The sequence below is a fragment of the Mustelus asterias genome, chromosome 4 (assembly GCF_964213995.1).
Source record: "Mustelus asterias chromosome 4, sMusAst1.hap1.1, whole genome shotgun sequence".
NCBI lineage: Eukaryota > Metazoa > Chordata > Chondrichthyes > Carcharhiniformes > Triakidae > Mustelus > Mustelus asterias.
Window position 1 is genome coordinate 111,952,416 of NC_135804.1, and position 12,096 is coordinate 111,964,511.

At 40.7% G+C, this 12,096-nt stretch overlaps 1 protein-coding gene across 8 annotated transcripts in view; it reads left to right on the forward strand.

The window, feature by feature from the left end:
- The window catches only part of phka1a (phosphorylase kinase, alpha 1a (muscle)), a 94,290-nt gene that overhangs the window by 61,149 nt on the left and 21,045 nt on the right, over nucleotides 1-12,096 (forward strand). For 4 of the 8 annotated variants that reach the window (XM_078211659.1, XM_078211655.1, XM_078211657.1 and 1 more), the window contains 6 exons: nucleotides 4,102-4,241; nucleotides 4,361-4,517; nucleotides 5,315-5,394; nucleotides 5,481-5,559; nucleotides 6,794-6,923; nucleotides 10,375-10,479. In XM_078211659.1, coding sequence (XP_078067785.1) covers nucleotides 4,102-4,241; nucleotides 4,361-4,517; nucleotides 5,315-5,394; nucleotides 5,481-5,559; nucleotides 6,794-6,923; nucleotides 10,375-10,479 — 691 coding nt within the window. The remainder of the gene's footprint in view (nucleotides 1-4,101; nucleotides 4,242-4,360; nucleotides 4,518-5,314; nucleotides 5,395-5,480; nucleotides 5,560-6,793; nucleotides 6,924-10,374; nucleotides 10,480-12,096) is intronic. The other 4 variants (XM_078211660.1, XM_078211661.1, XM_078211656.1 and 1 more) reach the window with 1 other exon arrangement.

Below are 12,096 nucleotides of genomic sequence, written 5' to 3' on the forward strand. Positions count from 1 at the left end.
TCTGAACTGAGGAAGGCAGCTGGATGGTCATTCTAAGGATTGTGGGATAGTTGCTGTAATGGGGATAGGAGAGCTGATTTAGGTGAAATGCACTGGCAGATAGGAACAATGGTGGTGGCTATCTCTGGTTGTCTTCTTCTTCCTCCTGCTCTTGCTGCTTCTCCTGTACTTGTTGAATTTCAGGTGTTTATAAATCCCTGTACCCCAGAATTACTAAAATGAAAATACCTACAAGAAGTTACATCTATAGACAAGGACAGGAGACCTGGCCAAGCAGTGCAACACCTGCCAGGAAAAGCAGAAGGTCGCACCAACAGCCTCATTGACCTTTTGGAATGGCTGGCAAGTTCCTGAGTGCAAATGTACGCAGACTTTGCAGGACCATTTATGGGTTCTATGTTCTTAATTCTGATTGATGCTCATTCAAAATGGATCCATGTGCACCAGATGGCCTCTACTACCTCTTGCAACACCATAGAAAGACATGGCAATCTTTCTACACACACGGTTATACCTGAGGTCCTTGTAATGGACAACAGGACTCCATTTACCAACAGGGAGTTCCAAACCTTTGTGAACATAAATTGAATGAGGCATATCCGCATGGCACACTATCCCCTTTTTTCAAATAGCCTGGCTAAGCGAGCAGTCCAGGTATTGAAAAAACAAACAAGCTTGCATGTTTCGTTCTCAATTATAGGACAGCACTGTACATGACAGTGGGAAAAGCCCTGGCGGAGCTGTTGATGGGCCGATGCCTTCAGACCAGGCTTAGCCTCACTTTCCTGAATCTTGGCGCAAAACCGAAGAAAAACAAGAAGTCCAAAAAGGTGGCCACGATGGACACATACCTGACAAGACCTTCAAACCAGGAGACACGGGATTTTGGAGACAGCTCCCCGTGGGATCCCAGGAGTTGGCTTCTCAAAAACAGGACCAATGTCATACACGGTAAAGACTACAAAAGAACATGCTGATCACCTCCACCGTTGGGAACTCTCCACGGGGGCAACTGCTGCACCGGAGATACCACCATTAGCACCTTATATGCTGGCCTGCAGACAGAAACTCAACCCAAGAGAAGTATACGAGGACTCAGCCTAAGCAGAAGAGTTGCATTAGGAGATCACCACCGGGGACGAGTCCCCTATATTGGCCCTTCAACACAAGGAAGAGATGTTCTTCCACAAGAAAGAGACATTTGCCCACTCGGTATACGCCTCCCCGACTAAACCATGCAAACGACAGAAATGAGATCACGGGCCAAATGACAAAAATGGCCCATCACCATAGGAGTGAGGGGGAACCCTCGAACTCTTAGGGGAGGGGAGTGATAACCCCCATGAGTTCCATGAGGAATTGCTAATTGATCTCCCTGCGGAGGCATTGAATACGAGTTCCCTTGGTAACAGGCAATGGCCTGCCCAGGTGAAACTCATCACCTGAATCTAAGTAGATACCAGGAAGGGTCTGCAGAACTGTTGTCCCAGTTGAAACTTGTGTACGTCTGCCGCAGAATAGTGGCTTTATTTTGTGTTTAACAATAAATACCATTCCTTTTCCAGTTGGGCTTCCTGAGTCATTACACTTGTGTAATGTTAGTGTGCCCTTAAGAAGTGTAAAGAAAAATGCTCTCTGTAGCAAAGCCTCATTGTGGGAGGAAAAGGAAAATGTGTGCAAATCAGGTGACAAGGGTTGTTTTTAAATTCAGTTCTGGGCTGCTGTGTTAGAAGCATTGCTGAAAGAAGTCTCTCTCCTGTTTTGATTTTGAAAATTTTACCAGTTAACTGAAAGCACAGCTTATTGCTATCCTGCAGTAAAGAATTGGTGTTGTGGGGAGCTGATACCACTACAAACTGCTCTGAGTTTTCAGGATCATTTGAAATCAACATTCAACCCAGGGAACTGGATTCCGGTATCATGTGAGCTTTAGCTTGTGCAGTGATAAATCTGTGAAAGGGTTTTTTGGGTTTTGGTTTTAATTGGAACACATTAGAGATATTCATTAGGAGTTATACATTATAGTGGTTGGTTTGTTTCTTGCTTGTAATTGATAAATGTCCTTGCTAATTTTCTTACTATACATGTTAACTATATTCTTAATTAAACTTTGTTTGATAAAAGCTCCCGAGTGGGTCTTTGGAATTACACCTGAAGTGAAACATCTCATGCTTATCCGAGCCAAATTCAAAATGCAAAACTTATAATTCAGGCGGGCTTCACAAAACACTTCGGAGTTTCTGACCTGAACCATAACGTTTGGCAATTACAATTGCAGGTGGTGGGGAGGAATTTCAGGAGGGCATTCCAGAGGTAGGGGAAGAGTCAGAAGCAGAGGGTCTCTGTCCAGTACCTCATGGCTATACAGAGGATATCTTTTTCCGTGCATATATTATCATTTCATCCTTCCGACCATCTGCTTCACCCTGACAGGAAAGCCATGCCAATTTCCACACTCATGTCCTAGTGGATGCAATTGGTGTGGTCTTGATAGAATATGCTCTTGATTTGCCTAAACTTCATGAGGCTCCTTCCTGCTTTAGGCATGGTTCATGAACCTGCAGGTTAAAATCATGAATAGTAAGAAATGGTGAATTCCAGGCAAGTAAATTACTACTTTTCAAATTAAAGGCAAAATACTGTGGATGCTGGAATGTGAAACAAAAGCAGAAAATGGTGGGAAATCTCAGCAGATCAGACAGCATCTATGGAGAGAGAATAGAGCCAACGTTTCGAGTCAGGATGACCCTTCATCAGACTATATTCATGTTTTCTTTGTTGCACTTTGCAAAAACTGGGAAATACCCAGAAAAATCAACTAATGCATGCAGAAAAATGCAACAAAGAAAATTTGAATATGCTCTGATGAAGGGTCATCCAGACTCAAAGTATTGGCTCTATTCTCTCTCCACCAATGCTGTCAGACCTGCTGAGGTTTTCCAGCATTTTCTGTTTTTGTTTCGTTTTTAATTATCTACCTAGGTTATAATTAGCCCCTGTAATTTTTTCTTGTACCTGAAATGACTTTTTTTCTCAGTGGATGCTGACTGACCTGTTGAGTATGTGTCTCCAGTTTTTGGTCCATGGAGGGATGAAGCGTGACCAAGCATCATTTGGTCCAATTGCAGAGCAGTTGTCTTGCTGGAAATGTGTAAATTTGTAGACATTGAAGACAGAATTGAGCTTAGCTCTGAATGATTTAGTAGCTGTTGACACTGATTGTCCAGACTAAAACAAATATGGCCACACAAGTGAGGTACTGGAAGATTTCCAGAACCTATGAAATAGCAGAAGACTGAAAACTGAATTTTTGTAGCGAATTCTACCTCCGAAACTGTATCACCACCGCAAATTGTGGAAATTTATAGTTATTAGTATCTAGCTTGTGCTACATCTGACCTGAGATGCTCAGTAAGATGGTGTAAAAGAAGTTTTACTTGCATTGCGGTGTCTTCCTCTTGCATTTAACCTGTTGGTGTTAGACTCGTGGTCAATGCCACTCTATTCTCCCTGATTCAAAGTACAATCGGTCTAACAGTGTTTGTTAAATGTAAAGAGAGAAGTTACCTTAGGCTTTATCTGACCTAAAATAGACTCTGGATAAAGAACATTTTCCTCCAAATAAATTTTGTTTCCTCCATGAGCTCAAAAAATTCTTTCAGTAGAATAAAGAATTCAGATTATACATTGAGATGAACTGAAAGTAGTTTTGCTCAAACCATCTATTAAAGACTGTGCTGAGTGATTGTATAGTTACTTTTCAAATAAGGTCCTAGCTGCACATATGCTTTCTTAACAGCTAGCATTAATTTATATTTAGTACGTGGATGGCACAATGCCACATGGGGAGGCTGAATACATTACCCATTCCTTTTTGTCTTTGATACTTCAGAGGGCAATAAAAATCAGTCACATAGTGACAGACAAAACAAATAGGGGTGCAGGTTCTCTTCTCCGAACGGTGTTTAAGAACTATTTGCATTTTCTATGGTAGGCCATAAATTATAAGATTAACATTCATGCATTTTGACTGTACCTATGCTAATGGAAAGCTCACCTGATGTTTTGTGACATTTTGGGCTTGTTCTTATCCCGTATCAGATTCCATCAGACACTGCAAGAAAAGATTTGCCTCACACTGACTCTGATGAAATAGATTGCAAAGGCTTGATCGAACAGTTGAAGATGTGCTCAACCTTGCAAGAACAGTTTGAACTAATCCACGTAATCTATATGGTGAAGTAAGATTTTTCTATATTTCAATGGATACATTATTCAATATTATTGAGGTAATGATTGATACGTGGTTTGATTTGTATTTTTCTGCTTCTCTTTCCAAATCTCCCTGTTCTATGTGTAGGGGTATAGATTGGGATACAAATATGTCTGAAAGTCCTCGCACCACCGTCCGTGACCTCCTAATAGAGCTGTACACAAAAGCTGGCATTGCTCAGCAATGGGGACTAATCCGTTATATTTCTGGTATGCTCCAGAAAAAGATTGAAGAACTTGATGAGGTAGTTAAAAATCTAATACTTCAACATTAAACTGCACAGTGCCTAATATGGTGGTTCCATGTATCTTAATTTTAACATTTTCCAAATCTGAAATCTGCTGGTGCCCCTGGCATTGGCATACTTTCTTAACCTTATTGTTAGTGCGTTTTATATTCATTTTGTGTTGGAATGTCTGTGTACATTAACTAAAAGTGATAGAATTGGAGTACAGCCACTTGATAATGTACAATTCTGAGAATTTGTGAAGTTCCAATTTCATTACAACATGGAATTGAGCCTTTATGTTTATTTAGGTAATATATTTTCAGCTGCTTTCAGTTGTGCTCTATTTTACCACCTCTGCCTTTGAAAGTAATGACCGATTCTAGGCAGCAGTCTTCATTTATTAGCAATGCTTTGACATGTTGATACATGATGAAACGCCTCATGTATCAACCCGGACAATGAATATTAGCTAGTTATTTGATTGTGTACGATATCGCATCTGAGCTTTATCCTTATCCAGAGTAGATAAGGATAACAAATTACTGAATAATCAGGCATGCTATACTATGGTTGTGTTTGTGAACATATGAGAGTCCCACTGCTATCCTGGCTGAGATCGATTAATTTAATACTAATCAGGGATTTATATGATCATGTCATGTGTCATAAAGAATGAATAATGCAATATTTCACTGAGCTGTTGGAACATTGTCTTTGTCAGTAACCGAAATAACTGGTTCTAACTGGTTATTGTGTTTTCTTAGTGTATAAAGTTACGTCCTAAAACTGCATTATGATGGTGTCTCTCACAGGCCTGCACAACACTCTTGTCAAATCAAAAGCATCTGACTGTTGGCCTTCCTCCTGAACCTCGCGAGAGAACAATTTCAGCGTGAGTACTTGACTGAAGATTGGTTGTCAGGTCACATTAGGTTGAAACAGTAATGACATTAATTTATGATTTTCCTTTCTCATTAGACCCTTGCCGCTTAATGAACTTACAAAACTGATCGAAGAAGCTAGTGAACGGAATGAGAGTCTAGTCATCCTCACGCAGGTTGGTTCATAAAATCCTGTTAACAAGTCCAATTTAAAATGCTGTGTATATTTTAAGTTTTAATAGCCATTTAATGCTTCTCCACTGACAATTATCAGTGGATTACATCAGTCATTGTTTAGTTTGACAATAGGTCCTGTTAACTGACACCAAAACATAATTCAAAAAGTTCAGATTGAATAGCATGTGAAGATGATACTATACAAATATAAAGATTGTTCTGCTGCTTAATGTTGATACCATCGGTGCATTTCCTGCTAAAGATGCCTCATTGGATACACTGGTGTGTGTTGTCTATGATGTGTTTGGAATCACTGAATTGATTTCAGGCTTGTCTTGACATTGCAGATCTCATCAAATGGAGCCAGCTTGGAATATTACCTTACAAGGGAGGGAAATTAGAAATGCCACATTTGTTTTAGGGCAGGAAATTTGAGATGGGGGGGTGAAATTAACAATTTTCTAATTTTCTCATGTAATTAATGGGGTTATTGGGGGTTACTTTGTATAGGTAGTACTAAGGCCATGGAATCTTGAATATGTACACGATTAACCAGAACTGGCAGTCAGGACCTCTAGAGGGTAATGTACATTTGTTTAATGCGCAGTTTTTTTTAAAATTCCCTGGTCCATTTGTGTGATTGGTGCCTCAATTTAAAAATTTTACAAGTTGCTGTTCTATAGCACAAAAAAACTATTGTTACTTTTTGGGTTGTATCCCATTACATAAAGTATTCACATGGTAAGACGAGAGAAGTTTGGATTGCTCTCCTTTGAGCAGAAAAGGTTAAAGAGAGATTTAATATAAGCATTCAAAATCATGATAGGTTTTGATAATGTAAATAAGGATAAACTTTCCAGTAATAACAGGACACAGATTCAAGATAATTTAGGCAAAAGATTCAAAGGTGACATGAGAATCTTTAAAAGATCTCACAGTGAATTATATTGATCTGGATATTGATTATATTGATCAAGGTCAAGGTATTGTTGGAATAGATGGTGGCCACATTTTCAAAAGGGAATTAGATAAATACTTGAAAGATAGAAGAATTCAGGATCATGGGGGAACGCAGGGGTGAGGGACTAATTGAATTGCTCTTTCAAAGATTCAACACTAGCATACTGGGTTGAGTGGCCTCCTATTCTGTAAGATTCTATGAATTCAGAATTTATTGTGTACGTTGTATCAGTTGTTTCATTTTACATTTATCATCCTTTCTGTTTTTGGTAGGAAATTGTGGTTTACCTAGCAATGTACATAAAGACAGAACCCAGTTTGTTTGCTGAAATGTTCCGACTGCGTATTGGACTAATTATTCAGGTCATGGCAACCGAGTTGGCCAATTCTCTCATATGTACAGGTAAAGCGTTTCAAAAACATCATCAAACTCTCTCTCTCTCAGGATAGCAAAACAAAATTATCTGAAAACATACACATTCAAACCCTGAATTTGCAGTGTTCAGAACCAGTCCGAATAAAAATAATAGTGGGACAGAGTCTGGGATAAATTTGTGGATGTTTCATCAACTGTGGACAGTCTTCCTAATAGTCCAATCAAATAATGTTGTCTCATTGCTATATCAGGAAGGTTTGTGTATTTATTTTTAAGCTCTCCCTCTTTATAGGAGTGGATCTATTTCTGTAAATATTCCTCCTTCCTCCAAAATCAGATTGGACTAAGTCTTTGGGGGGCACCTTCCTGTAATATCACATTTTATATTCAAAAAAATGTTGTTCCTAGTACACACATTCTTGTTTCTGAATGGAATCCTGACGGGGATGGAGGACAATTGTCATGTTTTGTTTTTTATCTTCCCAGTCCACTTGTTTACAGCATAATTAGCCTCGCACTGGAGAACAGCCTGAGGCTGATTACCATTTGCGGAGGCTGCTCTCCATCTTGTTAGCGAGCCCCGGACTCGATTGTCCAGGCTCGCTAAAGTTTCTGCCTCCACCAGTGGAGATCTACACCAGCGGGGATCATGTATGGTCCCCACCAACGGGGACCAGGCGTGATTGCCTCGCTGGTGGGACAAGAGGCCATTGAGGCCTCCCAAGAGATTGGGGACAGGGGGTTGCCCCATAGGCAGTGCCAGCCTGGCACACTGGGCAATGCCAAGGGAGCAGGGCCTAATGGGGACAGAGCCAGTCCAGGAGGCCAGGGGAAGAAGGAGGGGAGGGAATGGGGCAATTCTACATGGAGGGGAGGGGGGAGGGGTGATGGGACTGGTGGTGGGTTGGGGATCAGTGGGAGGGGGGCAGGGAGGCGAAGGGTGGTCGGAGATTGGTGGACGCCGGGTCCGGCCATTGGGTTGGGGGGGGGGGGGGGTGGCACTTGTCAACTGATCTCGCAGTATAATGGGAGATTGGTGCATGTGCACTGGCCCCCTCTGCAGTCCGATGCTAGCCTCTTGGGTGGGGTTAGGCCTTGCTACTGCCCCGCCACTCCCCACCCCAGTCTCCAAATGGCGTAATTCCCCTGACAGACCCTATGATGCACAGAATGTTGTAAATTCATTCAACTAAGCTAGTCCAAAAAACGGGTTGGAATATTCGCATATTCCCGCCGTTCCCATTGCTTTTCTAATCTTCCTGACAAGGTTGACAGGTTCGCATTTCCCACATGTACTCATTCTGCTAAATTATTGCTTACTCACTTAACCGAACTAAATCCCAAACTAAAGGACTCTCTATGCCCTCATCACTATTTACTTTCCTACCTATCTTTGTGTCATCATCAAATTTAGCAACCATACATCTGGCCTCTTCATTCAAGTCATTTATATATATTATAAATAGTTGAGAACCTAGCACTTACTCCTGAGGAACTCTATTAGTGCCAAACCAAAAATAATTTGGTTATCTCTATTCTGTGTTTCATGTTAGCAAACCAATCCTCTATTCATGATAACATGTTAACCTCTACACCACAATGTCTTATTTTGTGTAATAACCTTTGATGTGCCAGAAGCCAGAGGGTGGTTGTAGAGGGTTGCTTTTCAAACTGGAAGCCTGTGACCAGCGATGTGCTCAGGGATCAGTGCTGGGTCCACTGTTATTTGTCATATATATTAATGATTTGGATGAGAATATAGGAGGCATGGTTAGTAAGTTTGCAGGTGACACTAAGATTGGTGGCATAGTGGACAGTGAAGAAAGTTATCTCCACTTGCAACGGGATCTTGATCAATTGGGACAGTGAAGAAAGTTATCTCCACTTGCAACGGGATCTTGATCAATTGGGCCAGTGGGCTGACGAATTGCAGATGGAGTTTAATTTAGACAAATGCGAGGTGATGCATTTTGGTAGATTGAACCAGGGCAGGACTTACTCAGTTAATGGTAGGGCGTTGGGGAGAGTTACAGAACAAAGAGATCTAGGGGTACATGTTCATTGTTCCTTGAAAGTGGAGTCACAGGTGGACAGAGTGGTGAAGAAGGCATTCAGCATGCTTGGTTTCATCGGTCAGAACATTGAATACAGGAGTTGGGACGTCTTGTTGAAGTTGTACAAGACATTGGTAAGGTCACACTTGGAATACTGTACAGTTCTGGTCACCCTATTATAGAAAGGCTATTATTAAACTAGGAAAAGTGCAGAAAAGATTTACTAGGATGTCACCCGGACTTGATGGTTTTGAGTTATAAGGAGAGGCTGGATAGACTGGGACTTTTTTCTCTGCAGCGTAGGAGACTGAGGTCTATAAAATAATGAGGGGCACAGATCAGCTAGATAGTCAATATCTTTTCCCAAAGGTAGGGGAGTCTAAAACTAGAGGGCATAGGTTTAAGGTGAGAGGGGAGAGATACAAAAGTGGCCAGAGGGGCAATTTCTTCACACAGAGGGTGGTGAGTGTCTGGAACAAGCTGCCAGAGGTAATAGTAGAGGTGGGTACAATTTTGTCTTTTTAAAAGCATTTAGATAGTTACATGGGTATGATGGGTATAGAGGGATATGGGTCAAATGCGGGCAATTGGGATTGGCTTAGGGGTTTAAAAAAAAAAAGGGCAGCATGGACAAGTTGGGCCGAAGGGCCTGTTTCCATGCTGTAAACCTCTATGATTCTAGGTAGCATCTTATTAAATGCTTATTGAAAATCCATGTATACAACATCTAGAGGTTTCTCTTTATCCACAATACTTGTGACTTCCTCAAAGAACTCTAATAAATTAGTCAAACATAATTTCCCTTTAACAAAACCATGTTGCCTGATTGCGTCAAGATTTTCTACATGCCCTGCTATAACTTTAAAACGTTGAAATGTGGGGCACATTCTGTCACCCTCACCTGAAATGCAAGTTTCATTTGTTTCAGTGCTGGAGGACCTATTATTGGCTCTCAGCTTCTTAAATGGATAACAAACCCACTCTCTGGCTGCTAATTTGCCAATTCAGGAAATATCACTGACAAGTAACTGCTCCACACGTGATACAGGGTTGTGATCCCCATTTGATCTGAACAGCAGGGATCCTGATCTAAAAGATAAAGTCCTGCCTTCGGTTTTTGCCATATACATCTGTAACCTCTCTTTTTCTGAAGTTCAAGAGTTTAAATTTCTCATAGCTTGTATCCTTTTATACTCGAGATTGATCTTAGCCTTTCTGTGTCCTGTCTTTTTCCTGCATATGTTTTTTGTGATATGATCAGAATTACATCTCCAAATGTACTAGGATTAGTGTGTTGTAAAGGCTCAACATTACCTCCAAAGTCTTGTGCTGTTGTGTTTTTTGCATGATCATAGCATTATGTTTGCTTTTCTAATTACAATAACCTTCAGTATATTTACTCCTTTCAATTTTGACTTTTTTAGGTGAAGCAGCAACTGAACATTTAATTTCTATGAGACCTTCTGATTTGAAGACACTTCTACACCATATTCTGAGCGGAAAGGAATTTCAAGTTGAGATAAATGGTTGTGTTTTTAATCTCATTATTTTAAAGAACTATGCGCATGGTTATAATGCTGAAGACAAAAAGACAGACCAAAAGTGATATTTAATGCCTTGCAATATGATCTGTCAACATGAGATACTTTTAAAGTGGCTTATGATCTGATTTGACTTTTCTGTCATTGTAAACATAGATTGAGTTATGAAGAGGACGAAGCATAAGTTTGATTTGGTTAAGTGTCAAAACTTTTCAGTTGCCTTCTGTCCTCATCTACACCCAAAAGTGTAAACTCCATTGTTCGACATTTTAAAATATAAAAGTAGAAGTACAATCGTTGCCTTTGTAAGGCCTTGCTGAAGTTTTGTGTGGGACAATAGCTGGCTTTGATCCCCTCACATTGGATAAATATTGAGAATCTGAAACTGATTCCGAGGAGGGCCACATATCAGGCTGGCAGAGAGCTGGGCCGTTTTGTTGAGGAAGAGTACAGGTTTCCAAGGAATATATTGAAGAATTCAGTATTATTAAGGGTTTACACTCTGCCTATTTGAATAAGTTACTTGAGCTAGAGGGCAGATTGCGTTTTGTTTGTGCACAACAGCGTCAGTTCATGTTTATGAGTTCGGTGCTGGAGGAGCCCTTCAGTGAATTCTGCCCTGCAGTAAACTTTCAACAGGATAGAAATGGTGGAAGGATGGGGGCAGGGTTGGTGAGGCTACCTTTGACAGTGGAACTGGAAGATTAAAGCCATAGGATGGGCAGCAATGACATTATCAATCAATGACTTGTGAACAATGTCACCTACCTTGTAAACAGGAGGGCTCAATGGTTGGGGAAATGAGTGTAAGGTAGTTTTAAGTACGGAGCTTTTTCCTCAATCTCAAGATGTGATTGGAAAAAGAGCAATGTGCTGGCTGCGTTCCTCAGGAATCAGAAACATGGAGGTCCAACAAAGCCATCCAAAACCAGCTCAACAGTTTTTCCAGTTCAAATGCTTGTGACAACTCTTTAATATCAAATGGTTTAACAAAGTGACAAATGAAAGTGTACATCAAAGAGAAATGGTGTCACCACTGATGAAGTCAGTGGGAAAAGATAGACCTACATTGATTGTATTCTGAGATTGCCTCACACGAGGATCCTACGGCAGAAACGGAAGTGAAAGCCATGGGGAAACTTCTGGTGGTCAAACACAAGGATCTACAGATCACAGTAACAATAGATGCAAATGAAAGCTGGAAGTAACTGCACAAGACAAAATTCAATTGTGTTGATTGATTATCTTCTTACACAGCTCAATTGCACAGGAAGAGTAGATTTTAAGAGGATGAACGGTTTAACAAAAATCGTGTTCAGGAAGTAAATGTGATCCTTTCAGGAAAGCATTGATATGTGCAAAACAATTATTTTTATTGTTTCATGGGATGTGAGTTTTGCAGGCCAGGCCAGCATTTTCAATGCCCATTCCTAATTGTCTTTGAGAAAGTGGTGCTGAGCTGCTTTTTTTTACAGCTGCAGTCCATCTGTAGGTACACCCAGACTGTGGTTAGGAAGGGTGTTCCAGGATTTTGACCCAGTCATTGTAAAGGAATGATGATATAGTCACAAACCAGGATGGTGTTTGGCTTGGAGGGAACTTGTA